At 42.9% G+C, this 26,054-nt stretch overlaps 3 protein-coding genes across 5 annotated transcripts; all 3 read right to left on the bottom strand.

Moving 5' to 3' along the window:
* Nucleotides 1–2,450: 2,450 nt before the first annotated feature.
* On the bottom strand, nucleotides 2,451–5,559 carry LOC104431007 (GTP-binding nuclear protein Ran-3-like). Its single transcript, XM_039309362.1, has 9 exons — nucleotides 5,483–5,559; nucleotides 5,118–5,187; nucleotides 4,709–4,765; nucleotides 4,462–4,603; nucleotides 3,813–3,902; nucleotides 3,541–3,720; nucleotides 3,383–3,460; nucleotides 3,151–3,153; nucleotides 2,451–2,892 (listed from the first exon to the last, which is right to left on the bottom strand). The coding sequence occupies exons 1-9, from the start codon at nucleotides 5,483–5,485 to the stop codon at nucleotides 2,451–2,453; spliced, it is 1,065 nt and encodes a 354-aa protein (XP_039165296.1). The 5' UTR covers nucleotides 5,486–5,559.
* Nucleotides 5,560–13,888: 8,329 nt separating this feature from the next.
* Nucleotides 13,889–17,794, bottom strand: LOC120291677 (GTP-binding nuclear protein Ran-3-like). The gene is made up of 8 exons (XM_039309361.1): nucleotides 17,654–17,794; nucleotides 16,727–16,796; nucleotides 16,325–16,381; nucleotides 16,100–16,217; nucleotides 15,448–15,537; nucleotides 15,176–15,355; nucleotides 15,018–15,095; nucleotides 13,889–14,330 (listed from the first exon to the last, which is right to left on the bottom strand). The coding sequence occupies exons 1-8, from the start codon at nucleotides 17,654–17,656 to the stop codon at nucleotides 13,889–13,891; spliced, it is 1,038 nt and encodes a 345-aa protein (XP_039165295.1). The 5' UTR covers nucleotides 17,657–17,794.
* A 4,267-nt stretch (nucleotides 17,795–22,061) lies between these two features.
* Nucleotides 22,062–25,794, bottom strand: LOC120286264 (F-box protein At3g12350-like). 3 transcript variants are annotated; one of them, XM_039310281.1, is made up of 5 exons: nucleotides 25,731–25,759; nucleotides 25,561–25,590; nucleotides 25,198–25,267; nucleotides 23,863–23,988; nucleotides 22,062–22,729 (listed from the first exon to the last, which is right to left on the bottom strand). In XM_039310281.1, exons 1-5 carry the CDS (start codon nucleotides 25,742–25,744, stop codon nucleotides 22,280–22,282), a joined length of 690 nt encoding a protein of 229 aa, XP_039166215.1. In that variant the 5' UTR covers nucleotides 25,745–25,759; the 3' UTR covers nucleotides 22,062–22,279. The 3 variants fall into 3 exon arrangements, 2 of the variants coding, with proteins under 2 accessions (XP_039166215.1, XP_039166216.1); XM_039310282.1 differs by lacking the exon at nucleotides 22,062–22,729 and adding an exon at nucleotides 22,738–23,607 and having other exon boundaries at nucleotides 25,731–25,794; XR_005549936.1 differs by lacking the exons at nucleotides 25,198–25,267; nucleotides 25,561–25,590; nucleotides 25,731–25,759 and adding an exon at nucleotides 24,479–24,685.
* Between the last annotated feature and the right edge of the window lie 260 nt (nucleotides 25,795–26,054).

Raw genomic sequence — 26,054 nt, 5'->3', positions numbered from 1 at the left:
TCGACTCTTCAATTGAGCAAACAACATAATTAAACTTTGGTGTCAAGGAACACAAAATTTTCTCCACAATGGTGACATCGTCCATCTTCTCGCCATGGAATCGCATCTTGTTGCTGATTTCCATTGTTATGGCACAATAACTAGTGACAGATTCTCCATCTTTCATCGCTAGTGTCTCAAAATCTTTCCTCAAGGCTTGAAGCTGTGCACGCTTCACTCTAACAAAGCCTTGATATTTCTTCTTCATAGAATCTCAAATATCCTTGGAAGTTTCTTTGCAAAGAATAGTCTCCAAGATGGGACGATCGATAGCCTGAATAAAATAATTTTTGCCTTCGGGTCCTTCAATTTTCTAGCTTCCAATTCGCTTTCGGGGATCCGTCAAAGCCATGCCTACTGGTGGCTCTTGAATTTCAGATTCGACAACCGACCAATACTCCTTTGATCGTAAAAAATTCTCCATCAGCATGCTCCAATGGTCATAGTGACCATCAAAGCGTGGAATTGCTGGTTGAACAAAAGTGTCGGTGGCCATTGGAAATATTGCTTTTTGCAATTTTCTCACGAAAGTTTTTTTTTTTTTTTTTTTTAGACTCTCACGTTTCTCTCAGGCTCACGATACCACTTTGTTAAATTGCTAAAAGGAGGAGAGATGAGGCTGAAACTTCATCTTACGTACGAAACAACCAAGTCTTTTACAAAAGACAAAATACATAACGTAAAACACACCATAACTACCCATGTTCTCCATAAAGCACTTGCCCCACTAACACTAAAAACTAGGATAACTAACACACATGACTCCACTAACTCTAATAACTAAAAACCAAATCAGTAACATGTGAAAAAGAAAATAACTATTTTATCAACATAGACAACCGAAATTCGAATGAAAAGTAAGAAAATATCTAAAAATTTAGCCCTAAATTCCCCCTTCCCATCGCCAATCAAAGCCGCGTCATGAGGTAACTTAATCAATCTCGACACGCTAAGTTGAATATTCCTTATCAAAATAGGCCATCCACACCGACGGGAAAAAACAAATTACAAATAATTAATCGATCGTGACAAGAGACAATTTGCCCTTAGCAGAACCCGAAATTAAAAAGTGTTCCGAGGTCATTGATGAAGTCCAACATTTGCGGGGCAATCGGAAAGAAGAGATCGGGCACCCAAACGTTGGATGGTAAAGTAACACCTATCGTCGGACCAACGACGACTCGTTATCGATTGTTGGACGCGTAACAACAAAATTACGGCGAAATTCTCCAAAGACGCCGGAGAAAGAAAACTTTCCTCCGGCGATCCGTGCTTGCTCGGTCCAAGTTTTTTGAAGCTTTCCTCATGCCATGCCACGACGCTAGTGAAAAAGCAACTCTCTTCTTTCCCCGCTATAACTTCCCGGTCCGAAAATGGGCAATGGATGAATATTTTTCGCCCGATTTTGTCTCCTTAGATTATGTGTTCGATTGGTCATCTTTCGTTTTAAAGCACATTTAATTGTAGTATCGATGGATTCTCAAGATGCAAACTCTAATAAGATGTAATAGCACGCATAATAATTTATTGCGTTCCTTTTGAGAAAATTGTGCCAAAAGTTGTAAACCCTATGTATGAAATGTGTCTGAATTCTAAATCTTTTAATTGGTCCAGTCATGTCCGAAATCAACGTCAACGCCATGGGTCCCACTTCCCATCTCCCCGTGCTTTGACCCGCTTTACTCGCAACGTGCTCAGAGAGAGAGGGGGGGTGATTTCTAGAAGTGCGTCGAAGACCGGTGATCGTGGTGCTTTGGTGTACGTAGTCGGAGGTGTTTAGTTCGGGGTGCTTTCAATTCACAATTTGAGGTTGTCGTTAGCCGCTTATTTTTACCGGTTACATCGTCGGCTCGCCGTTGAAATAGGCATCGTTAACATGGGTTTGGAGGTACTTGTTTATTAGTTGCATACGCTACAAGGTTGGAGCGGCGAGAGATACGCTTCCCTTTCTCCGATCGTGTGAATTATCGAGTAAGTGGGGATTTGATGTTTGTGATGACGACGCGCAGAGGCTATTTCGTTTTTTGGTGCTTGTGATGATGACATGCAAAGGCTATTTCGTGTTCTCACTGAGCGTATGTTGGCTTTTTCAATTCGCACACTTGGTGCTTAGTGCTTGTTTTTTTTTTTTTTTTTGGTAAGTGCTTAGTGCTTGTTTTTATGTTTGATATAAGTAAAAGATTCTTTTTCTCGCGTGGGATTCACAAAGCTTGTAATTCATCGTGTTATAAAATTTTCTTTCGTTCGATCCATAGCAGATACACGCGCACTTCTCTAATTATTATGATTCTTTCATTTTATTTACGTACATCGTCATATTTTGTTATTTTAATCTCTTTTTTCTTTTTTTCTTTTTTTTTTTTAAATTTGGCATAAAATTTTAACCGAGTAACATAAAGAGCCTAAAGTAATTAAATGGATGCATTACGGCAATATAAATCGGCTCGAGTACAAATTATCGAAATTGTATTACATAATAAGAATGGATCGATACAAATTAAATGAATTAATTTAGGTCGGACAATCTTCGAATCGACCCGCCTATTTAACACCCTCAACAGCATCCATGTACCGCAATTGTCTAAAAGAATAGGGACGCTGTTAACTATCAATACATGTTCGCCGAAATTGAGGTCAATTTGATGAATCAAGCGGAAACGATTACGTAATTTAGCAAAACCAAAAAAGTGAAAACATCTCCCATCCCCAATGAAGAACTCCAAAATCGCAAGGATGCAGGCTGAAACCACCTGCCGTCTCGAATGCTCATTACTGTCTCCAAACCTGAAAACTGCTTTTCTAGCGCCATCGGGAAGTGGCTGAATAGCTGCTTCAGCAAGTTCTGCCTCATGCCTGTTCGAGACAAGTCAACGGTCAGTCGAGAAGAGGTTTACGAACCATCAAACTAGCTACACAACTTTGACCCCCAAAAAAAAAAAAAAAAAAACTAGCTACAGAACAATTCAAGTCAGATGACGTCAGCAAATGGCATTCAAAGGTCCGCAAATGCCAATCGTGACGTCAGCATATTTTTTCTTTTAAAAAAAAAAGACACTGGCCACAGATATAGAATACTAGTATATCTGTGACCCCACGCGAGACTGGGACAACTGCCTACCCACTCCATTATATCTGTGACCCCACAAAAAGAACAGATAGACCGGACAGGAGGCTACCATTACCACTCCACAACACAAACCGCATCAACCGCAAGCAACATCGTGATTTATTTAAGTGCATCCAGAAGAGAGAGGGGGAGGACGAAGGGCGGGACGCACGACGACACGACTATTCGTAGAAATCAACGTTATATAAAGCAGATAATATAGGCCAAGATTCTTACTGCTGCTGTGGGGCAAAGTCCATGTGCACTTCCGGAGGAGTAAGAGCAGGAGGCTCAACAAAGTGCAGATTTGGATCCCTGCGTTTACCAGAACAAACGATTAGCTACTAGACCATAACAACTTTTGCAAACGGGATTTGCGCGTTCTGCTCAAGTACCCAGCAAGTTTTCTGGCGAGGTAGAGGAAGGGTTTCTCGAGGTTGTACTTGCTCTTTGCAGAAATTTCATAGTACTGCAGATTCTTCTTCCGCTGGAACGTAACCTGCTTTGCTTCAACTTGCCTATTCTTCACATCTACCTTGTTCCCACAGAGCACAACAGGTATGTTCTCACAGACCCTGTATAAATATGGGAAATTAGTGGAGATGTGGTGCTATCAAAAACTGTAGTACGAAAATGAATAAGTAGGTCGCGATCGTTTATGCTCTACCTGCAGAGATCGCGATGCCATGTTGGAACACTCTTGTACGTCGATCGAGCAGTGACATCAAACATGATAACTGCACACTGGCCATGAATGCTGCAGAACAACGAATGAAAGTTTGAAATTTCGACACGCGAAGACACAAGAGGGAGAGGGATTCCCATCTCCCCGAAGTAAGGTTAAAAAGTGAATAAAGGAAATCGCCACATTCAGAAGACCACTCCACCACCACCAGGATTAAGTACAAGACGGAGTTCGAATATAAGATTTAAAGAGATGCGACTGACATAAATTTTACCAACTTTTAACAAAATCAGAAATAAGGACGACCCTCAAACAGATATGCACCCTTTACCGTAGATTTTTTTTTTTTTTTGGGCGAAAATACTTGGTTCTTCCTCCACAACTTTACAAAAAACAATTGACTGCACCACTATTAAGTAATAATACTTATCCTTAGTAAAACCCAGACAGTCAAATAAACTACCGACCAAGATATAGCTACCCCGTAATTAAAGCATTTTTAAATACGAGCTCAACGCGACATTTTTCTCCGCGTTATCACTCAATTCACGGAAACATAAACTGGAATCTGAAAATCCTTCCACGGATTTAAAAAGCAAGGAAATTTTAAGACGGAGCTCTCTTTACTCACTAATATCCTTCTCTTAGACCACCAAGCTTCTCCTGCCCTGCAGTATCCCAGCAGTAAAACCGCATCCTCCCGCGGTCTGTGAGGAAATCCAGAGGATGGACTTCGAGGAAATCCAGAGGATGGACTTCGACGCCAATAGTTGCTGCCATGCGCAAGGACAATACCCGGAAGATTAGTACAGACTAAACAACATGATAATCTGACGACATCAACAAAAGGAAATAACAGGCATTTCCACATCACTTACGCTCATATTCCTTTTCAAACTCCCCAGTAAGATGTCTCTTCACAAAAGTCGTTTTGCCTGCACAGAGGAACGGACTAAGCTCAGCCTGCTATCCCTTGCTTGACGCTAGAAAGAAAAGATACATCTCATGCCTTCTACATCATGACAAATGAAGAGGATGGCAAAACCATTTTTCGACATCCCCAGAAATCGTGTAAAAACGTACTGTCCGCCACATCAAATGGTAAATCCTCTATCTTTAAGGATATACCCATGGCCCATGAGCACGTTACATTTTCCTGATCCCGAAGGGTAAAATAACTAGAGCAAACCCTAATTTATGGCGACGGCATATGCACCCCGTTATGTATACAGAGCAACGAACGATCGAATCAAAACTGGTAAAACAGAGCACGCCGGCGACAATTACCTGTGCCAGCATCGCCGACGAGGAGGAGCTTGAAGCTCGGGTAATCGACAGTCTGCTGATTCGGCAGAGCCTGAAAGAGACGCGAAGGAAACAAGAAAGAAATTATAAAAAACAAAAAAAACAAAAAAAAAAACAAAAAATAAAATGAGAGCAAAATCCAAACTTGCGATCACGTAACCAGATCGCTCAGCTCCAGAACCCCCAAAAGAAACAACATCTGACCAGGACCCAAAAGCTCGAGAAGAATCACAGAATCGAGATTCAAAAAGACCCAGCAACGACAAGAACACGAGCTATCCATATAAGGATGGACGCGTGGAAAATGAGATAATGAAAAGGAAAGAAAAGCACATAAACGAACCCACCATTGATGATTGCGATTTGCTAAGAGGGTCGGGGATCTTTGATTCTTTGCTAGGTCGCAGGACGGAGAGAATCTCGAGTTTAGGTTGGGAGCAGCGAAAGCGTTGACTTCCCCTTTTTCTTTTTTCTCCTAAGATAACATAGCTTTAAGCCAACGCTACTGTGTCCTCCGTTAGACTCGATTTTACTTAGAGCCTGCTGAGTGCTGACCGTCCGATCTGTAAAACTGGAATTAAAAAGTGTTCTAGGGCCATTGATGAAGTTCGACTTTTACAAGACAATCGAAATATAGACCGTCAAATTGAAGAGATCAAGTGATAAAATATTGTCTATGATTAAATTGAAAATAATTTTTTTATCGGACTTTTCAAGTAAAGTCTTGATTAAGTAAGCGATCATTTAAAAGCTCTCTTCCTTTGCGATGGAGGTCTCCCTCTACCGCTTGTGTAGTCCCCCTCTACCAGCTGGGTAGCTTTCCGTCCCGTCCCCTTTCTCTTCGTACAGCGAAGCTCCGCATCTCAACCTTTGGGTGTTGTTCCAGCATCGAGGTTTGAATCACTCCCCCTTCGAATAATCGCAAACCCTAAATGGACAAGGCACCCCCCATTCCCACTCATTTGACCATCCTTCATCTCATAAACTCATAATCCAGTGACTCTACGCTCTTCTCCAGATTCTGAAAACCCTTATTCGGCAAATCGCAAACCCTAACTTAAACCCCTTTCCGACGCATCAAGCCACCCCCCATTTTCACTCATCCGACCCTCTTCCATCTCGTAAACTCTTGATCCAGCGACCTCCCTCCTCATCAACTCTCGATCCAGTGACTTCCGGTTCTTCTCTCGCTTTACTCAACAGAGCTCCCTTCAACCCATACACCCACGAATCCACCAAAGTCCCTACAATAACCATGGCAGATCAAATCAATGAAGACAGGCGACTAGCGGCTCTCTGTAAAAGCATGGGCAAGCTATGGAATGCAGTCGACGTCGTCGATATACCAGGTGATATCTCTCCTGATAAATTACTAGAGTGCCGCAAAACCCTATTTGGTCGATTCTATACCAACCCCGCATTAAACTACAATGCATTTCAAACACTCATGCGGAAAGCTTGGAAGACTGAAAACTTTACCTGTGCAACGTTGGAACCGGGTTTTTACTCATTCTCCTTCCAATCGGAAACTGAAGCACGCAGTACTCCACACAGGACCTTGGTCCTTCTCCGGTCACCTCCTCATACTCCGGCAATGCGAACCTGACACACCTGAGTTCCATTTATGACTTCGGCTATTGTGATTTAAGGTTAAGTTCATCGGATTACCGTATGGGAGAGTTTCCTACGCTGTCATTGAGGAACTAGCATCCAAACTAGGTGCAGTTGTCGAAGTGAAACTTGAAGCAAAAGGAAGTAGTACCTACAAAGTGGGCAAAGCCAGAGTTCGATTAACCTTAGCAAACCCTCTAAAGACTGGTGTGCTTGTGAATCTAGAGAACGAGAAAGATATGGGTTGAATTTAAATATGAACGACTGCCCTATTATTGCTATTCCTGTGGACGAATTGGCCATTACGCCACGGAGTGTGCCGAAATACCGTATAGAGAATCAGGGTTGGAACAGAACTTACCAGCTCGTTGCGGCGATTGGCTGCGCGTCGAGGTGAAGGAATTAAGCCCCTATGGCAAAATATTCTACGGCAAGCAGGCACTCCTTCCTGAAGAAGTGGAGGTAGTACCAGAAACCCCACTATCACCTGTAATTGAAACAGAGCAGAATCGATCTCCTGAAACCCAACAAACACAAGTCTGTAATACTCAGCAAAAGGGAAGGAGATTTACCATCATTCCACATCTAAGGAGATAATTCGATAGAAGAGAAAAGTCCCTTAAAAGAGGCAATAGCTGTATCGATGAAGAATCACTAATGATAATCCACGAGGAACGAATGAAGGAAGCGAGGCGAGTGGAGACCATCTCTCCCTGCAAGGTCGAAAGGAAAACATGTGAAGTCGGCGGGATCAAAGAAAGCAAAAAGGTTCTGTCCATATGGAGCACAAACCGCACATCAAAACTCAGAGGACAGTAATCAACTAGTGGAAACACCTATAAGGGTGGCAAGAGAATCAGCTCAATGGGCTTTGGTGGCTAGCCCTAATAAGCCACCAACTTACCCATGAAACTACTAATTTGGAATTGTCGGGGTTGGGCAATCCCACGACAATTCCAGCCTTGCGAGTCACCGTGACTCAAGAACGGCCCAATCTTGTTTTCATTATGGAAACAAAAACCCCGAAGAAAGTGCTCAAAATCAAAAAGAGACTTAAGTTCAAGAATAGTTACCTAGTTAATCCGGAAGGTACAGCGGGGGCTTAGCTTTATGCAGGATGATCAAATGCAAGTGACCATCAATTCCTCCTCGGCCTCGCCGATATTCACCCAATGTCACCTCGACAAACAAAGCAATCGAGAATGAATATAATTTTTCTACATGCTCCATATGTGTTCGAGAAAGGTTACGGTTATGGGAACAAATTCATTCAAAGCAAGTGCGAACTATCGACTACCATGGCTTTGCTTGGGCGATTTTAACGAAATACTCAATCCTTTGGGAGAAAGTGGGAAAGCACAAAACCGAAACTTACAGGATAACAGCTTTTCGAGATGTTGTAAGTCAATGCTCCTTGATGGACCTCGAATGCAAGGGATGCTCCTTCACCTGGTCAAACAAACGTGAGGGAGAAAATCTGGTGAAGAAGAGACTTGATAGAGTTTTTCGTTCGCTTCGGTGGCGAGTCACTTACCCCGAGGCTCAATGTTTTGCACTCCAGCGATAGGCTCAGATCACACTCCTCTCCTGCTATCCTTGGCTCAACCAAAAAGAAGAAAACGAAAGCAATTTAAATACGAAGCATACTGGAAAGATGAAGTTGAAAGCAAAGATATAGTCAATGAAACCCGGAATGGCACCGATCTAACTCCGTGGAGAAACCGCAGCAAGTATGCGTAAAACCGCTTAAGCGGAGCGAGAAGCAAATTTGGCCACGCCAGAAGAGAATCACCACTTATTTGCAAGGAGAACTTCAAAACCTAATGACCCCCGCAAAGTCATGGAGAATCAAAGACAGGAAAAAAAAGATCACTAAAGAAATTGACCAACTATGGCGACGGGAGGAGATGTGCGGGGGGATGCGGTCGCGGATAATTTGGATAAAGTGGGGAGATAAAAACACCCGCTTCTTTCATGCGACGACGATTCGAGAGGAGAAGTCACAACTAGATAACAATGCTGAAAAATGATAACGGAGATTGGGTCAGAGGGGAAAATCACCTACAGAGGATGACAGATCAATTTTATAAAAACTTATACTCCACAGTGGGCCACCGCAACTACCAACCCATTCTAGAACTCATACCTACCTTAGTGGATGACCAAATCAATCAAACCTTGATGGCTCCAGTCACAGAGGAGGAGGTCACTCATGCTATGCAGCAGTTAGGGGCCTACAAGGCACCAGGTCCCGACGGTTTTCATGGCATTTTCTACAAGGAGCACTGGTCAGTAATTTCCAAAGATATTCTCCAAACAGTACAGCACATTTTCACTACCGGCCACCTAGACCCCGCAATAAACAAAACACTTATCACACCGATACCCAAGATCCCTCACCCTGAAAAACCGGAGCAATACCGCCCTATCGGCCTACGCAATTTCCTATACAAAATAATTTCCAAAGTACTTACAAAACGAGACTCAAACCAATTCTACCACATATTATTGTAGAGGAACAGAGCGCTTTTGTGGGAGGCGGATTCGGGACAACATAATGATAGTTCAAGAGGTGCTACACGAGACTAAGAAACGGCGAGCGGGGAAAAGAAGTTCCAAGCGGTTTAAAACTTGACATGCAAAAGGCATACGATAGCATAGAATGGGACTTCCTCAAAGCCTGTTTAGCAAGACTAGGCTTCAGTCATCAATGGGTACAGATTATTATGCAATGCGTGACCACAGTGACCTACAGCATAAACTACAATGGAGAACCCTTACCTCCCTTTAAACCAACCCGAGGCTTGCGCCAAGGGGATCCACTTTCACCTTACCTCTTCATCATCGTGGCCAACGTGCTGTCTACCCTGATGAAGAAAGCAGTACAAGATGGCTTGCTCACGGGAATCGAATGAACAACCTTTTGCCCTACTCTGTCCCACCTTCTCTTCCGTGACTCCATCTTCTTCTGAATGGCACAATAGCGAGAATGTCGGCAATTGGTAAACATCCTAAATCAATATTGCTATGCATCCGGTCAGGGCAATCAATCTTAATAAGTCAGAGTCTACTTCGTAAAAGGCTGTCCTGACTCTAAAGCGAAACATGGCTTCAACTCTTCGAGTACCAGAAATTACCAAGACAGGGAAGTATTTAGGTATACCTTCAGATTGGGGGAATTCCAAGAAAGACCTCTTCGCGTGGATACTAGCTCGGGTCAACTCCAAACTCGACAGCTGGAAGGAAAAATTGCTATCAAAGGCAGGAAAAGAAATACTATTGAAAGCGGTAATCCAAGCTATCCCTCAATACGCCATGTCAATTTTCAAAATACCTACATCAATTTGTAAGGCAATTGAGAGAAAGGTGGCATCATTTTGGTGGAAAAGCAATGACAAAAAAGCTGGCGTTCACTGGAAGAGGTGGGACTTGTTAAAAACCGGGAAGGATGAGGGGGGATTGGGCTTCAAAGACTTACAAACATTCAACATAGCAATGCTAGCTAAGCAGATGTGGCGTATCTTTAAAAAACCAGACTCTCTCCTCACCAAAGTCATGAAAGGATTGTATTACTCACAGGGTGACATCTGGAACGCTCGAAGAGGCTCCCGACCTTCGTGGAGTTGGCAAAGTATCCTCAAGGCCAGGGACATGGTTGCTCCTCAGGTAATGCACAGGATAGACAATGGAAAAACACAAAGTCATCGTAACAGACGAGATGGCTAAAAAGCGGCCCTATAGGAGGCCCAGCAACAAATAACGAACCAGAACGTGTTTCGGACCTCATCAATACAGAAATAGGCACATGGAACGAAAATCTACTGCATTCTATGTTTGATGAATCAAGGGTCCAAGAAATACTAGCCACACCCATCAACTTACCTAACGAAGAAGATAAACTGGTCTGGATACATACTAAGTCAGGAGATTACGAAGTGAAGAGTGGTTATTTCATTTTCAGGGATGCCAGGCTTCAACCACAGGAAACACAAGCACATTCATCTTATACAGCTAACCCAAACCTCTGGAAATATATTTGGCAGTCCACAATCCCACCCAAAATTAAATTTTTTCTCTGGAATGCATGCAACAATGCACTCGCTACAATGGAGAACTTGCACCGAAGAAAGATTGTACCTTCTCCTCTATGCCCCATCTGCAAGCAGGAACCAGAAACGCCCGAGCATACTCTTCTTCTATGCCCATGGACGGCCAAGGTATGGATTTCATCTCCCGAATCTTCAAATCTCCAGGTTTGGCCTCACCGGTTCGAAGAATGGTTGAGAATCAAACGAGAACCCAATTACTTCGGGCAAATTTAACAACATAGCGGTCTTTGCTTTGGAGTGTTTGGAAGGAGAGAAATCAGGCCATTTTTAACCATCAAAACCCGAGACCGCACTCAACAATCGCCAGAGCAGAGGCGACCTCAGAGAGTTATGGGGCCATGAACAGAACACCCAAAAGAGAGAAGAAAACAGAACACTTATCTGAGATCTGGCATCCACCTCCTCCAGGCACAATCCGAATCAACGTAGACGCCTCCTTTGATCCAGATCTGGTAATAGACACATCTCCCACTGACGGAACAAATCCCCCTCGCATCAGCGAAGACGCTCTGGCAACAACCCCCACGGAAGAAAGAAACGGAAGCAACCCTCCTCGACACAGAGCAGCCATCGCCTGTGTCTGTCGAGATCACCGCGGCTTCGTCGTCGATGGCTTCGCGAAGCAGGTTCCTTCGACCTCGGCCCCTCAAGCGGAAGCGATAGCAATGGACGAAACCCTAAAGTTTATCACAAGCCGACACTTTCTCTCTCCTCAAGTACATTCTGACTGTTCAACTCTGGTGCACGCTTTGAAGACTTCCACTGAACTCAACTGGGAATTGCAACCGATTGTGAGCCGGGCCAAAGCCAAACTCGCTCAACTTCCGGGCCTTTCCCTGGCCCACTGCCATCGCAGCTCAAATCGCCCCGCGGATTGGATAGCCAAGGCTTGCCGGAATAATTTCTTACCCCCAAACCGGATATCAAATCCCCCTGCTTTATTTGATCTCTTATGCACGATGTAATGGGTGTTTTATTCCCAAGACAAAATGAGTAATCAAGTTTGATGTTTGACGACCAAAAAAAAAAAAAAAAAAACTGAAAATAACTCTTTATCAATTGTCGGATGCAAAATAGACAAAATTACAGTGAAATTCTCCCATAGACACCAAATAAAGAAAACTGATTTTAGGGAACCAAAATTTGAATGAAAAGCATGAAAAAATTTAAAATTTTGCCCATAATTTCCTCCTCTCCCATTGCCAAACAAGGTCGTGATGCAAGGTAACTTAATCAATTTTGACACTCTAAATTGAATATTCCTCATCACAAATAAACCATCTACCCCCAACACCAAAAAAAATTTACAAATAATTACTCGATCATGACTGGAGACAATTTGCCCTTAGTGAAACCTGAATTAAAAAGTGTTCTAGGGCCATTGATTAAGTTCAACTTTTGCAAGGCAAACAGAAGAGGAAGAGATCAGGTATCCAAATGTTGATGTTAAAGTAATGTACATCATCGGACCAACAATGACTCATCATCAATTGTTGGACGCGTAACGACAAAATTACGGTGAAATTCTCCAAAGACACTAAAGAAAGTAAACTGATTTCAAGGAACGGAGTATGCATTGTTCAATGTTTGCAAGACCTCCGGCGATCCGTGCTTGCTCGGTCCAAGTTTTTTGAAGCTTTCCTCGTGCCATGCCACGATGCTAGTGAAAAAGCTACTCTCTACTTTCCCCCCTATAACTTCCCGGTCCAAAAATGGGCAATGGATGAATATTTTTCGCCCGATTTAGTCTCCTTAGATTATGTGTTCGATTGGTCATCTGTCGTTTTAAAGCACACTTAATCATAGTATCGATGGACTCTCGAGATGCAAACTCTGATAAGATGTAATAGCACGCATAATAATTTATTGCATTCCTTTTGAGAAAATTGCGCCAAGAGTTGTAAACCCTATGTATGAAATGTGTCTGAATTCTAAATCTTTTAATCGGTCCGGTCATGTCCGAAATCAACGTCAACGCCATGGGTCCCACTTCCCATCTCCCCGTGCTTTGACCCGCTTTACTCGCAACGTGCTCAGAGAGAGAGGGGGGTGATTTCTAGAAGTGCGTCGAAGACCGGTGATCGTGGTGCTTTGGTGTACGTAGTCGGAGGTTTTTAGTTCGGGGTGCTTTCAATTCGCAATTTGAGGTTGTCATTAGCCGCTTGTTTTTACTGGTTACGTCGTCGGCTCGCCGTTGAAATATGCATTATTAACGCGGGTTTGGAGGTACTTGTTTATTAGTTGCATACGCTACAAGGTCGGAGCGGCAAGAGATACGCTTCCCTTTCTCCCGATCGTGTGAATTATCGAGTAAGCGGGGATTTGATGTTCGTGATGGCGATGTGCAGACGCTATTTCGTTTTTTGGCCCTTGTGATGACGACGTGCAAAGGCTATTTCGCGTTCTCGTTGAGCGTACGTTGGCCTTTTCAATTTGCACACTCAGTGCTTGTTTTTATGTTAGGTTAATACCTTAAAAAACCCCAAACTGGTACACTTGTGACAAATTTACCCCCAAACTATTTTTTGACCATGAAAAACCCCAAACTGGTAAATTTGTGACAAATTTACCCCGTCGATTATAAAAACCCTAAACCTGGGTACATTTATGACAAATTTACCCCCAAACTAATTTATTCGACTGAAAAATCCTAAACTGGTAAATTTGTAACAAATATACCCTATGCTAAATTGAATTAATACCACAAAAAAATCATAAAAATTGTAAACTGTGACAAACGGAACGTAAAATCATAAATTGGTATACTGGTTAACTGTCACGTGTCATGTTTGATATAAGTAAAGAATCTTTTTTCTCGAGTGGGATTCACAGAACTTGTAATTTGTCGTGTTATAAAATTTTAGTTCGATCCATAGATCAGATACGTGCGCACTTCTCTAATTATTATGATTGTTTCATTTTAATTACGTACATCGTCATATTTTGTTATTTTACTCTCTTTTTTCGTTTCCCTTTTTAATTTGACATAAAATTTTAACCAAGTAACACATTAGCATAAAGAGCCTAAAGTAATTAAATCGATGCATTACGGCAATATAAATCGGGTCGAGTACAAATTATCAAAATTGTATTACATGATAAGAATGGATCAATACAAATTAAATGAATTAATTTAGGTCGGACCATCTTCGAACCGACCCGCCTATTTAACACCCTCGACAGCATCCATGTACCGCAATTGTCTAAAAAAATATGTAAGCTGTTAACTATCAAAACATGTTTGCCGAAATTGAGGTTAATTTGATAAATCAAGCGGAAACAATAATGTAATTTAGCAAAACCAAAAAAGTGAAAACATCTCCCATCCCCAATGAAGAACTCCAAAATCGCAAGGATGCAGGCTGAAACCACCTGCCGTCTCGAATGCTCATTACTGTCTCCAAACCTGAAAACTGCTTTTCTAGCGCCATCGGGAAGTGGCTGAATAGCTGCTTCAGCAAGTTCTGCCTCGTGCCTGTTCCAGACAACAACCACCGAAGGTCAACGGTCAGTCGAGAAGAGGTTCATGAACCATCAAACTAGCTACACAACTTTGACCCAAAATAAATAAAAAATAAAAAATACAACTAGCTACAGAACAATTTACGAAAAAGACAAGATAGTGTGTGACCAAGCGACGCAACCCCTGGCAACGCTGATGGGGGACCAGCACGTCCTCTTGTTTTGTTTTTGAAAAAGACACTGGCCCCAGAATACTATTATATCTGTGACCCCACGCGAGTTGGAACAACCCCCCAACAAAATTTGTCGTTTTCAAAAAAAATTTGTCTTTTAAAAAGGACACTGGCCACAGAATACTATTATATCTGTGACCCCACGCGAGTTGGAACAACCCCCAACAAAATTTGTCGTTTTGAAAATAGCATGGTAGCTGTACCAAAAAAAAATTGTGTTTTTAAAAAAAGACACCGGCCACAGAATACTATTATCTGTGACCCGACCCGACAAAAATATCAGATAGACCGGACAGACAACCCCAGCTACAATTACCACTCCATAATACAAACCGCATCAATTGCAAGCACGACTGTGATGTATCCAGAAGAGAGAGGGGGAGGACGAAGGGCGGGACGCACGACGACACGACAATTCGTAGAAATTAACGATATGTAAAGCAGATAACATAGGCCAAGATTCTTACTGCTGCTGTGGGGCAAAGTCCATGTGCACTTCTGGAGGAGCAAGAGCAGGAGACTCAACAAAGTGCAGATTTGGATCCCTGCGTTTACCAGAACAAACGATTAGCTACTAGACCATAACAACTTTTGCAAACGGGATTTGCGCGTTCTGCTCAAGTACCCAGCAAGTTTTCTGGCCAGGTAGAGGAAGGGTTTCTCAAGGTTGTACTTGCTCTTTGCAGAAATTTCATAGTACTGCAGATTCTTCTTCCGCTGGAACGTAACCTGCTTTGCTTCAACTTGCCTATTCTTCACATCTACCTTGTTCCCACAGAGCACAACAGGTATGTTCTCACAGACCCTGTATAAATATGGGAAATTAGCGGAGATGTAGTGCCATCAAAAACTGGAGTACGAAAATGAATAAGTAGGTCGCGATTGTTTTTACTCTACCTGCAGAGATCGCGATGCCATGTCGGAACATTCTTGTACGTCAATTGAGCAGTGACATCAAACATGATAATTGCACACTGGCCATGAATGCTGCAGAACAACGAATGAAAGTTTGAATTTCGACACACGAAGACACAAGAGGGAGAGGGATTCCCATCTCCCGGAGTAAGGTTAAAAAGTGAATAAAGGAAATTGCCACATTCAGAAGACCACTCCACCACCGCCAGGATTAAGTACAAGACGCAGTTCGAATATAAGATTTAAAGAGATGCGACTGACATAAATTTTACCAACTTTTAACAAAATCAGAAATAAGGACGACCCTGAAACAGATATGCACCCTTTACCGTGGATTTTTTCTTTTTTTTTTTTTGGGCAAAAATACTTGCTTCTTCCTCCCCAACTTTACAAAAAACAAATGACTGCACCACTATTAAGTAATAATAGTTATCCTTAGTAAAACCCAGACAGTTAAATAAACTACCAACCAAGATATGTCTACCCCGTAATTAACGCGTCGTTAAATACGAGCTCACCACGACATTTTTCTCCCTATCATCACTCAATTCACAAGAACTTTAACTGGAATCTGAAAATCCTTCCACGGATTTAAAAAGCAAGGAAATTCTAAGACGGAACTCTCTTTACTCACTAATATCCTTCCCTTAGACCACCAAGCTTCTCCTGCGCTGCAGTATCCCAGCAGTAAAACCGCATCTTCCCGCAGTTTGTGAAGAAATCCAGAGGATGGACTTCGACGCCGATAGTTGCTGTCATGCGCAAGGACAGTACCCGGAAGATTAGTACAGACTAAACAACATGATAATCTAACGACATCCACAAAAAAGGAAATAACAGGCATTTCCACATCACTTACGCTCATATTTCTTTTCAAACTCCCCAGTAAGATGTTTCTTCACAAAAGTCGTTTTGCCTGCACAAAGGAACGGACTAAGCTCAGCCTGCTATCCCTTGCTTGACGCTAGAAAGAAAAGATACATCTCATGCCTTCTACATCATGACAAATGAAGAAGATGGCAGAACCACTTTTCGACATCCCCAGAAATTGTGTAAAAACGTACTGTCCGCCACATCAAATGGTAAATCCTCTATCTTTAAGGATATAGCCATGAGCACGTTACATTTTCCTGATCCCGAAGGGTAAAATAACTAGAGCAAACCCTAATTTATCACGACGGCATATGCACCCCGTTATGTATACAGTGCAACGAACGATTGAATCAAAACTGGTAGAACAGAGCACGCCGGCGACAATTACCTGTGCCAGCATCGCCGACGAGGAGGAGCTTGAAGCTCGGGTAATCGACATTCTGCTGATTCGGCAGAGCCTGAAAGAGACGCAAAGGAAACCAGAAGGAAATTAAAAAAACAAAATGAGAGCAAAATCCAAACTTGCGATCACGTAACCAGATCGCTCAGCTCCAGAACCCCCAAAAGAAACAACATCTGACCAGGACCCAAAAGCTCGGGAATAATCACAAAAAGAATCGAGATTCAAGAAGACCCAGCAACACCAAGAACACGAGCTATCCATATAAGAATGGACGCGTGGAAAATGGGATGATGAAAAGGAAAGAAAAGCGCATAGAACCATTTGGTTCGGCTTTAAGGAAAGGGAGAATGCAAATATCTCTGAGGAAATGGGATTTTCCGAAACGTTACGCTTGGCATTGAAAGGTAATTTAGCATAAATACCGGCAAAACTCACAAATGGGCTTTGGCTTTTTCTTTTTCTAATCTGAAAATTAAATCCGGCTGCTGGCTAACCACCGGCCAACTGCCGGACGGCCAGATTTGGCCGCCTGAGGTCGCGACCTCAGGCGACGCCGTCGTCTACGGTCGCAGAGGCCAGATCTGGCCGTCTGGCCTCCGGACCGCCAGATCTGGCGGCCTGAGGTCGCGCGGACCCAGGCGGCGACGCCGCATGGCTCGCGGGTCGCCCCCACCCCAGGCGGTGGTCACCGGGGACGCGCGACCCCAGGCGGCGGCGGCGGTTGCCGGAGAAGCCCGACTCTCAGGCGGGGATGACGATGACGAAGACGAATGGGGAAGAAGATGAACAGCGACGCATGAACAGTGAACTTGCATTCAAAAATTGTCTCCCAAACGCAAAATATTTTTCTCAAGCGGCTCTAGCCCCAGAGTCCCTTGAAAAAGCCGAATCAAACGAGGCAAACCAACTCACCATTGATGATTGCGAAGAGGAGGGTCGGGATTTCGGTGGGTGTCTGAGACAGAGAATCTCGAATAGGTTCGGAGCAGCGAAGTGAAGTGGGAGAGGAAAGGGCGGACAGCTGTCCAGGGAGGGGGTTTAGATGGAAGGGAAGGCGTGATTTTCCCTTTTTCTTTTTTCTTCTGTCTAACATGGCTTTAAGCCGACGCTGCCGTCTCCTCCGTTAGATTCGATTTACTTAGAACCTGCTGACCGTCCGATCTGTACCTCCCTCCTCGTCCCTAAATTTCTTCGAGGCGAAAGTGCGAGGAAATTTCCTAAGAGTCTATATACAAAAATTGAAATTTCAAATCCTTCGCTCTTTTTTATCTCACCAAACTCCTTGGACTTTTCATCAAATTTCATGCCCTCGTTCCGACGGAGGGTCACGGGACGAGAATTTGAAGGAAAAACAGGAAAGAATTTTAAATTTTTAACGAGAATTAGTTTTTTTCTTCTTCAACGAGCCGATTTATGGAACCACTCGTTTCTTTCAAAAATCAATAATCTAATGAAAAAAAAATTTAGAATTGATCTTGAGTCACATACCGATCACTACATTTACATTACACATAAAATATGTTAATTTTGATTCGGATCATTTTTCGACTCGACTCTCGACTCATCGGTTTGACGGATCTAATTTTGGCATGCTGAAACGATTGATTCCTTATTAAAGATAGATTATTCACGCCCATATATATAAACGAAAAGATTAATCTATTGTGGCCGGATGTGCTTTCTTGGTCCAAGTGTTTTTGAAGATTTCCTTGTGCCATGCCCCCGCGCCGGTGAAAAATTGCCCATGAGTTGAGGCCTTCCCGATTTGAATCCCGCAATCCAGCAGCTGAACATCCGTAGAACTTGAATGAACGATTATGTAATTGTGTCGAGTTCATTAGGATGCATCTTACCCGTGACCTAACTGATAATTCTTTCCTACATGGCCCGGTTCGAAAAGTGAGCAGCGGATGAATGTTTTCGCCCAATTTTGTCTACTTAGGTTATGTTTTCAACTGGTTCCGCGATCAGAGGGAGCCGCGACGGCGCGCAACACCGAACGGTCGCTGAACCGGAGTCGCGGACCGGCGAGGCCCTCGACCGAACCCTCGCCACCACCGAGGGGCCGCTTACAAGAGTATAGGGCCCCCTCTGGTTGGGCCCAACCCCGCCACGCGAAGGCCCGACCCGGTGCTGGTCGGGCCGGCCCGCCCGAGCGTGCCGGACTGGACCTGAGCCGACTGGTTTTCCCAATTTTTTTTTTAAAAATAAAAAAATCCAAAATCCAAAAATGTAGGGTTTCGTTAGGAATTGCCATTTATTGCATTCTTAGTGTAATTAGACATTTATTTGCTCATATTTTGGTTATATCACGTGCTTAATTCGCATATTTTATTATGTTTAATTACATGTGCTAAAGTTTATTACAATTAGAAATTTGATTGTAAATGGTTATTTTAATGATTGCACATCTGCATGATCACCTCATATGTTAATAGATAGGTATAAAATCAATCTAAACTGTATGACAAATTTTTTTTTTTTTTAAATGAACAAGATTAGGTAACGGAAATGCACTAATTGGTCAATTAGTGTAATCAAGTTATCGACCCTAAATTCTTTGGTTGCGTAGGAAGCGAGGTATATTCCCATGCCTCGAATGGTTTCCAGCTTACCCCAATAGGCCTAATAGGCTAATGGCGACTCATTTTTGCAAAATTTCTAAAAATATCCAATGTCACGCAGGTATGGGCTTGGGAGAGCTCATGCCTAATCATGGCCATAAGGTCATCCTTAGGCAATACCCCTAAACCTATTTCCTCCTCCCAAGGGTAGGTCGCGACAAAACCGATCCAGTCTAGTTCCAATGGAACCAGTGACTTATTTGTTTTCTTCCTCTATGCAATTGAAATCAACGTGTATCATGTGTAGTCCAAGTTCTTTATAACAAAAGAGATACTATAATATGGTCAGCCAAACTCTGCAACATAATTCATCCTATTTTGCATGTCATTATCTTCCAAAGAGACACAACAAGCAAAAAGTAAGATTTGCGATATCTCCTCATGAAAACTTATGGAGCAAGTAGTCTTCTGCAGTCTTGATCATGTCCTCCGGAAGATAACGACATGCAAAAGGGTGCATAAGTCTTCTGCAAGGCTGCATCAAAATCACCAAAATGAATGAGATCATGTCCTTCGAGCCATTTTTCTAAACTCTATTCCCTCCGGAACTTGTACATGCTGCTGACAAGAGGGATTGAGGGACTGAAGAATTGAGGGATTGACGGACCGAGGGAAATATTAGGTTTTTTAAGAAATTAATAAAAATTAAATATAGGTCATGTTCTTCCTCTCTATACGTATGATGATCGTTTAGAGTTTGATTAAATTTCGTGGCTTTTCAATCGTTTCTGTCGTATCCTATCCGGCTTTTGTTTTTCTTATTGAATTGATGTTGCTTCGTTTGGAATCTAGTTTCACAGTTCGGCTCTCGTTGAGGAGGAACCCGGTGGTGAGGGATCGTTTGTTTACCCTCGTCTTAGCTGGGGCTTTCGATTAAGGGTTTTACTTGGTATATACTTTCCTTGCATTCTTTTTTTTTCTTTCTATTGCTATCTCATGCTTTCGGCTGTTATTTGTCCATGGTATTGATTCATTGTGTTTATTAAAGCATTTGTCTTTGAAGTATGTCAAGATATTCTGCCAATGTTGTTGTATAGATGAATGTATTAGTATTTTACATTGTATCCATTTATTACCACCGTCTAGTGCAGATTATTCCGTCAGCAGTTTGTAATTGTATATGATCTAGAACATGGTGGTGGGTGTCTTCGTCGGCACAAGATATTAATTCCTTATAGGAATCTCATTACAGGAGGTTACTAGATGCATGTCACTTAGTGATTCTAAGTGAGCAGATTCAACCTCATCATCTTTTGAACTTAGGATTTGCTTGATAAGGTACAAAACATTCAATGTTAATGGCCTTGTCCCTCTGTTGATTCCTTGAGAAACTTTGGTAGCATGCTCTGATATTGTTTAGAGAACAAGTCAAAGAACTAGCGATTGAGTTCTTTGGAGCACCTTTAGATACTTAGGCAGTAGCAGATAGGTTTTGAATCCTTGTATACTTGTGAAATCAAGTCTTTACTGGCAATCTATGAGAGAATGTTTTCCTTAGTGATAAGCTCCTTCTTTCTGAAAAAATTGTACTCTCCAAATGCATGTCGAGGTCTTCCCAGGATGTTGGCATGTAAGGTCTCTATTCTTCTGCTGCGGATGTTTTAAAGACGTGAACCAAGATACAGTTTCTTTCAATATGTAGCAAGTGGTTTTTGGCTGAAATTTGTAGGTTTAAGGAACCACGAGTTTTAGGAAGTCAAGCAAACAAATAAGGCATTCTAACACCACCTGGGATTTATGTATTATAAGCAACGAGAACAAGAGCCTGGGGTCCGATTGTACTTCTAGCAATATTAAGGTACGCCCGATGTGTGTTTACATCCCCTTGTATATGATGCGATCCTCACGTGGGATTCACGGTGAAACGAGGGTATAAACCAGATAATGTCAAAGGGGGGAAAATCAGAGGAACATGCAAATCCGAGTAACTCAAATTGGTTTATTTGGTGAACTAGGTTCCTTTATTTATCTCCTTGTGGATACACTTTTGTCACATTCATCTAATTTAGAAAAAGAATGTTGCATTCAGAACATAATATCTCTACACTAATGGGGCCATGCTTGATATTTTCCTGCTCAGCCTCGTAACAATAAAGTGGAACAAAGTCCTCCGTATGATAATACTATCTATGAATGAGTAATGAGCAAAATCCTACTGCTTCTCCAACTTTAACCTGGTTTGAGCCCAATGTTTATGCCCATTGAAGTCAGAGCAGTATCAATCACCATGAACTAACAGGCATTTCCACGTCACTTACGCTCATATTTCTTTTCAAACTCCCCAGAAAGACGTCTCTCAAAGTAGAGACGAGCCTAGTACTACGACTACAGGGGGGAGCTACTGCTTCGTAGACAGCTTGGCTTCCTCGTCGCTTCTTTCTGGCGACTAGCTTCTCAAGTGGGTGGCATTGCTTCACCAACTAGCTAATCAGATGCAAGCCCCACCTCGGGCAGATTCCTCCTTTTGCTTCTCAGCCTACGGGGTATTAGCAGCCGATTCCAGCTGTTGTTCCCCTCCCAAGGGTGAGTTCTTACACGTTACTCACGTGTCTGCCACTGAAAACCAAACCTTGAGCTTGTCCATGACCATTAGTAGTGGCAAAAGAGTGAATCGTGGTTCAGAATCATGAATAGTAAAGCAGTTGGGCAGGCATAAGAGGGGGTTGGGAAGAGGAAATTGAGGTAAGAGAAATGGGTCAAAAAAAGAATCGCCAGAATTCAATAAAACTTTGGAACAGATGCCATCATTTCAACGATAAACTGTGTTACAAAGCGGCCTACAAGGTGGAGCCGCAGGTCTAAAGCAAAAGAACATGACACCAGTGCCATACTGGATATATGGCTCTTCTTTCCTAAGATTCTAATATGTACAGAATGAATCCAGAAGACCAAATCAATTATCACAAAGCTTAACCTAGTGAAGAAGACAACCATTCGGGGCTATGTGCTTCAGGTCTATAATAAAATTGTCCCGAAGAAACCCGAACCCAAATGTACCGTCTCTATACTTCCAGATCCTTCCCCCGTTACGCCTGTCAGTTGCTGTAGTCCCAGCTAAATCAGGAATTAGCAAGTCATAACTTGAATTTATGTACAGGATGCGAGTGACCGGCTCATTTTCCATTGGAAGCTCCCCGAACATAGAATTTTCTTCATCAATGGGGTGAAGGTGCATGCAACTGTCGTACATGATCACCTCCTCTTGAGAAAAAGGTGGCTCAATAAACGTTGCTTTCGATGTCCAAAAAACTGGGGCACAACCAGAAAAACGGTCTGCTGGTTCCCCAACCCTTCGGCAGGCAATTCCCCCAATTTCATCGTAAGTGACAAGATAGAATTCCAGTTTCATGCAGTCACCAATTCCCTGTGACGACGGGCAAGAAAGAGCTTCAGATACCAAGGAGAGCTCAAACATATTTAAGCCAATCCCCACATAAATAATAAATTTACAGAATACGATGTCATAGTTCATTCTTGTTCTTTTGAGTGTGTTGGAACTGAAAGGAGTACACTAAATTCGCAAGCACACAATGTCCTGACTTTCTGAAAAGCACTGTCAATCCACATTTATCGAATGAAAGCCTCAAATAATTTCAACTGAGCATAAGTTAATAGCCAGAATGAGGCACCAAGTTGACACCATTGTTTATATGCAAACTAATTCACCAGAGTGAACAGAGGAAGAATTCATGTAACAGAATTTACAATCACAATGCATTGGCAATGGACCTTCCATCTTTCTTGGCATAAGTAGCGAAGTGTCACCACAAGGCATCTCTTGAAAAATCATTGGCATAAGCTGTCTTTAAATTGTAATGTCTTAATACCCAGTTCAAGTTAAACTTCTCAGAAGCATTACACTGACTGAACAACAACAGCCATTTTGAGAACTATAATAATCAGGCAGCATCAACATATAACTACAGTTGTCGATTGGCATAAGAGCAAATATATGTAGTATTTGCATCATCAACATAAATTGTTTGATCGCAATGGGCTGGTTAGGAGTCAAAACTTTTTTAATCCATTTTGACCTCTTCAACAAATAATGCAGTGCGCTCAGCCCAAAGCATGAATTGCTTGGATGTACCAAGGGAAGACTAATCAAGTGTACTGAAAATCCCAAACAGCCAAAAAAGCATATAAAGCATTTAGCACAAAAGACCCAACATATGGGATATACACAGAGAATCCTAACCAAGATGAGATCTTTCTACTCATTCATTTCCTAACAAGCCCTTCCTGCTCCAAATTAATGCTGGTCAGTCATTAAGTCCATGTAATGCTACAGACTCCGACAATCATACACAAGAGAACAGTCCCCCAAAACACCAAAAAAGGAAACCAATCCGATTCAAACCGAAACATGATCTTGCCAGGGTAATGTGCAAAACAGATATCGTCACAACAAACAGCTCATTCAAATGAGCCCTCACAAGATAACTTACTCCAAGAAGAGAGAATTTCCCCAGAAAAAAGAAAAGGGAAAAATCGCACCTTCAAAGAGGCAAATCGCTTTCGGGTTCCGAAACCAAGACCCGCAACGCCACCACCGTGGGAGCAATTCGCAGAAGCATCGGACCACCTGTGGAGCTTACGAGGAGGAGGGCAGAGGGCACCACGCTGGCGCGAAGAGGACGGCATCAGAGACGAAGAAGAAGGAGAAGAAGAGAAGCGCAATGAAGACAGTCGAACCACATCCGCCATCTAAGCCCCCAAGACTCGACCAAAAGCCAAAACCCAGAAGAGCGGAGCCGACTTTCTTCCCCTCGGAGCTTCTGGGCACCAAGAAAAAGGGGCCAAAAACGCAGCTTTACCAAAGAAAGAGGGCGAGGGGAGACATGGGAACGGAGGGTCGAAGCAGCTAAGACAAGCCCAAGCTTGGCCAATCCCAAAACTACAGCAGCGGACGCACGTACAGCGACTCTTTCCTCCATTCCCTCCACCCCAAATTTCAAGCCACCATACGAATCACCGACCCCACTCATTCACCCGAAATCCGAAAGGCCCGAGACTCGAGAAAGCACGAACAAACGGGAGATCCCGAAACAAGAAACGAAAGATCCAAACACGATGCGCCGGGAGAAAAAATCCCAAAAACATCCGAGCTTACCGTCGCAAAACTCGACAATTTGCGCTACAAAAGGAAGAGGACGAAGGAGAGACTTGCAGAAGAAAGGGGCTCTGTCCCTCAATCGGTCGCCGTCGCCGTCGCAGTCGCCGTCCCTGCCGCCGTCGCCGTTGCACCTCCAAACCGACCAAGATGAGACACGAGAGGAGGGGAGACGGGAGTCGGGAGAGAATACAACCGATGGTTTGATTTTATATTCGGTTCCGACAAAAATCGAACCAATGCGAAAATATTAATTTTTAATGAGAACTGAACCGAACCATCGATTCGGTTTGATTCCTGACACCCTACTTGTTACGAGTTCACTCCAATCACTAGCCCTGCCATCGGCATCCCCTGCATACAAAAGCCGTTTTGCCTGCACGAAGGAACGGACTACGGTCAGCCTGCTATCCCTTGCTCGGCGCCAGAAAGAAAAGATACACCTCATGGCTTCTACATCGTGACAAGTGAAGAAGATCGCAAAACCACTTTTCGTCCGACACCCTTCGATTTCTGACAAATCCCCAGAAATTGTGTAAAAACATACTGTCCGCCACTTCGAATGGTAAATCCTGTCTTTCAGGATGTAGCCATGAGCACGTTACATTTTCCTGATCCCGACGGGTAAAATAACTAGAGCAAACCCGGATGTATAAAGACAGCATATGCACCCCGATATGTATACAGCCGGTAAAGCAGAGCACAGCAGTGACGATTACCTGTGCCAGCATCGCCGATGATGACAAGCTGGAAGCTCGGGCAATCGACAGCCTGCTGATTCGGCAGAGCCTGAAAGAGACAAGCAAAGGAAACAAGAAAGAAATTTTAAACAAAAAAACAAAGAACACACACACAAAATGAGAGCAAAATCCAAACTCGCGATCACGTAACCAGATCGCTCAGCTATAGAACCCCAAAAGAAACAGCATCTGACCAGGATCCACAAGCTCGAGAAGAAATCACAAAAAGAATCGGGATTCAAGAAGACCCAGCAACAACAAGAACACGAGCTATCCACATAAGAATGGACGCGCGAAAAATGGGATGATGAAAAGGAAATAAAAGCACATAAACCAACTCACCATTGATGGTTGCGAAGAGGGTCGGGATTTTGGTGGGTGTCTGAGACAGGGAGAATGTCGAACAGGTTCGGAGCAGCGAAGCGAAGTGGGAGAGGAAAGGGCGGACAGCCGTACGGGGAGGGTTTAGATGGAAGGGAAAGCGTGATTTTTCCTTCTTCTTCTTTTTTCTTCTTCTGTCTAACATGGCTTTAAGCCGACGCTGCTGTTCTCCTCCGTTAGATTCGATTTACTTAGGGCGTGCATGGAAACGTTTCTAAACGTTTCCGGAACACTTTGTACGGATTTTGTTAAGAAAAAGAACAGAAACGTGTTTGGTTGCGTTTACATTTTTTTTTTTTTGTTTCGAGGAATAAAATAAGAACAAAAAAAGAAACAACAAATTGTTGTTTTCTTGTTCCAAAACAAAAATGAAGAAATGTTTCGTCTCTCTCTTCTTCTTCTCTTGTTCTTTTCTTCTTCTTTTTTTCTTCTTTTTCTTTCGCCGGTCAGGCCTC

This window comes from Eucalyptus grandis, chromosome 3, assembly GCF_016545825.1.
Source record: "Eucalyptus grandis isolate ANBG69807.140 chromosome 3, ASM1654582v1, whole genome shotgun sequence".
Lineage (NCBI taxonomy): Eukaryota > Viridiplantae > Streptophyta > Magnoliopsida > Myrtales > Myrtaceae > Eucalyptus > Eucalyptus grandis.
The sequence above is the reverse complement of the archived record's forward strand: the minus strand, read 5'-3'. Positions and strand labels throughout refer to the sequence as shown.

Bases quoted from the DNA above. Each gene is read 5' to 3' on its own strand.
- LOC120291677 (XM_039309361.1), bottom strand. The intron at 16,382-16,726 runs GTAATTGTCGCC...TCCTTTGTGCAG, and splicing joins CGTCGGCGATGCTGGCACAG to GCAAAACGACTTTTGTGAAG. The intron at 14,331-15,017 runs GTAAGAATCTTG...TGTCTGGAACAG, and splicing joins GACTTTGCCCCACAGCAGCA to GCACGAGGCAGAACTTGCTG.
- LOC104431007 (XM_039309362.1), bottom strand. The intron at 3,903-4,461 runs GTGAGTAAAGAG...GTTGTTCTGCAG, and splicing joins GGTCTAAGAGAAGGATATTA to CATTCATGGCCAGTGTGCAG. The intron at 3,461-3,540 runs GTACTTGAGCAG...TGGTAAACGCAG, and splicing joins CTCGCCAGAAAACTTGCTGG to GGATCCAAATCTGCACTTTG.
- LOC120286264 (XM_039310281.1), bottom strand. The intron at 23,989-25,197 runs GTAATCGTCACT...TCTTCGCGCCAG, and splicing joins CATCGGCGATGCTGGCACAG to CGTGGTGCCCTCTGCCCTCC. The intron at 22,730-23,862 runs GTGCGATTTTTC...CCGTCGTCACAG, and splicing joins AGCGATTTGCCTCTTTGAAG to GGAATTGGTGACTGCATGAA.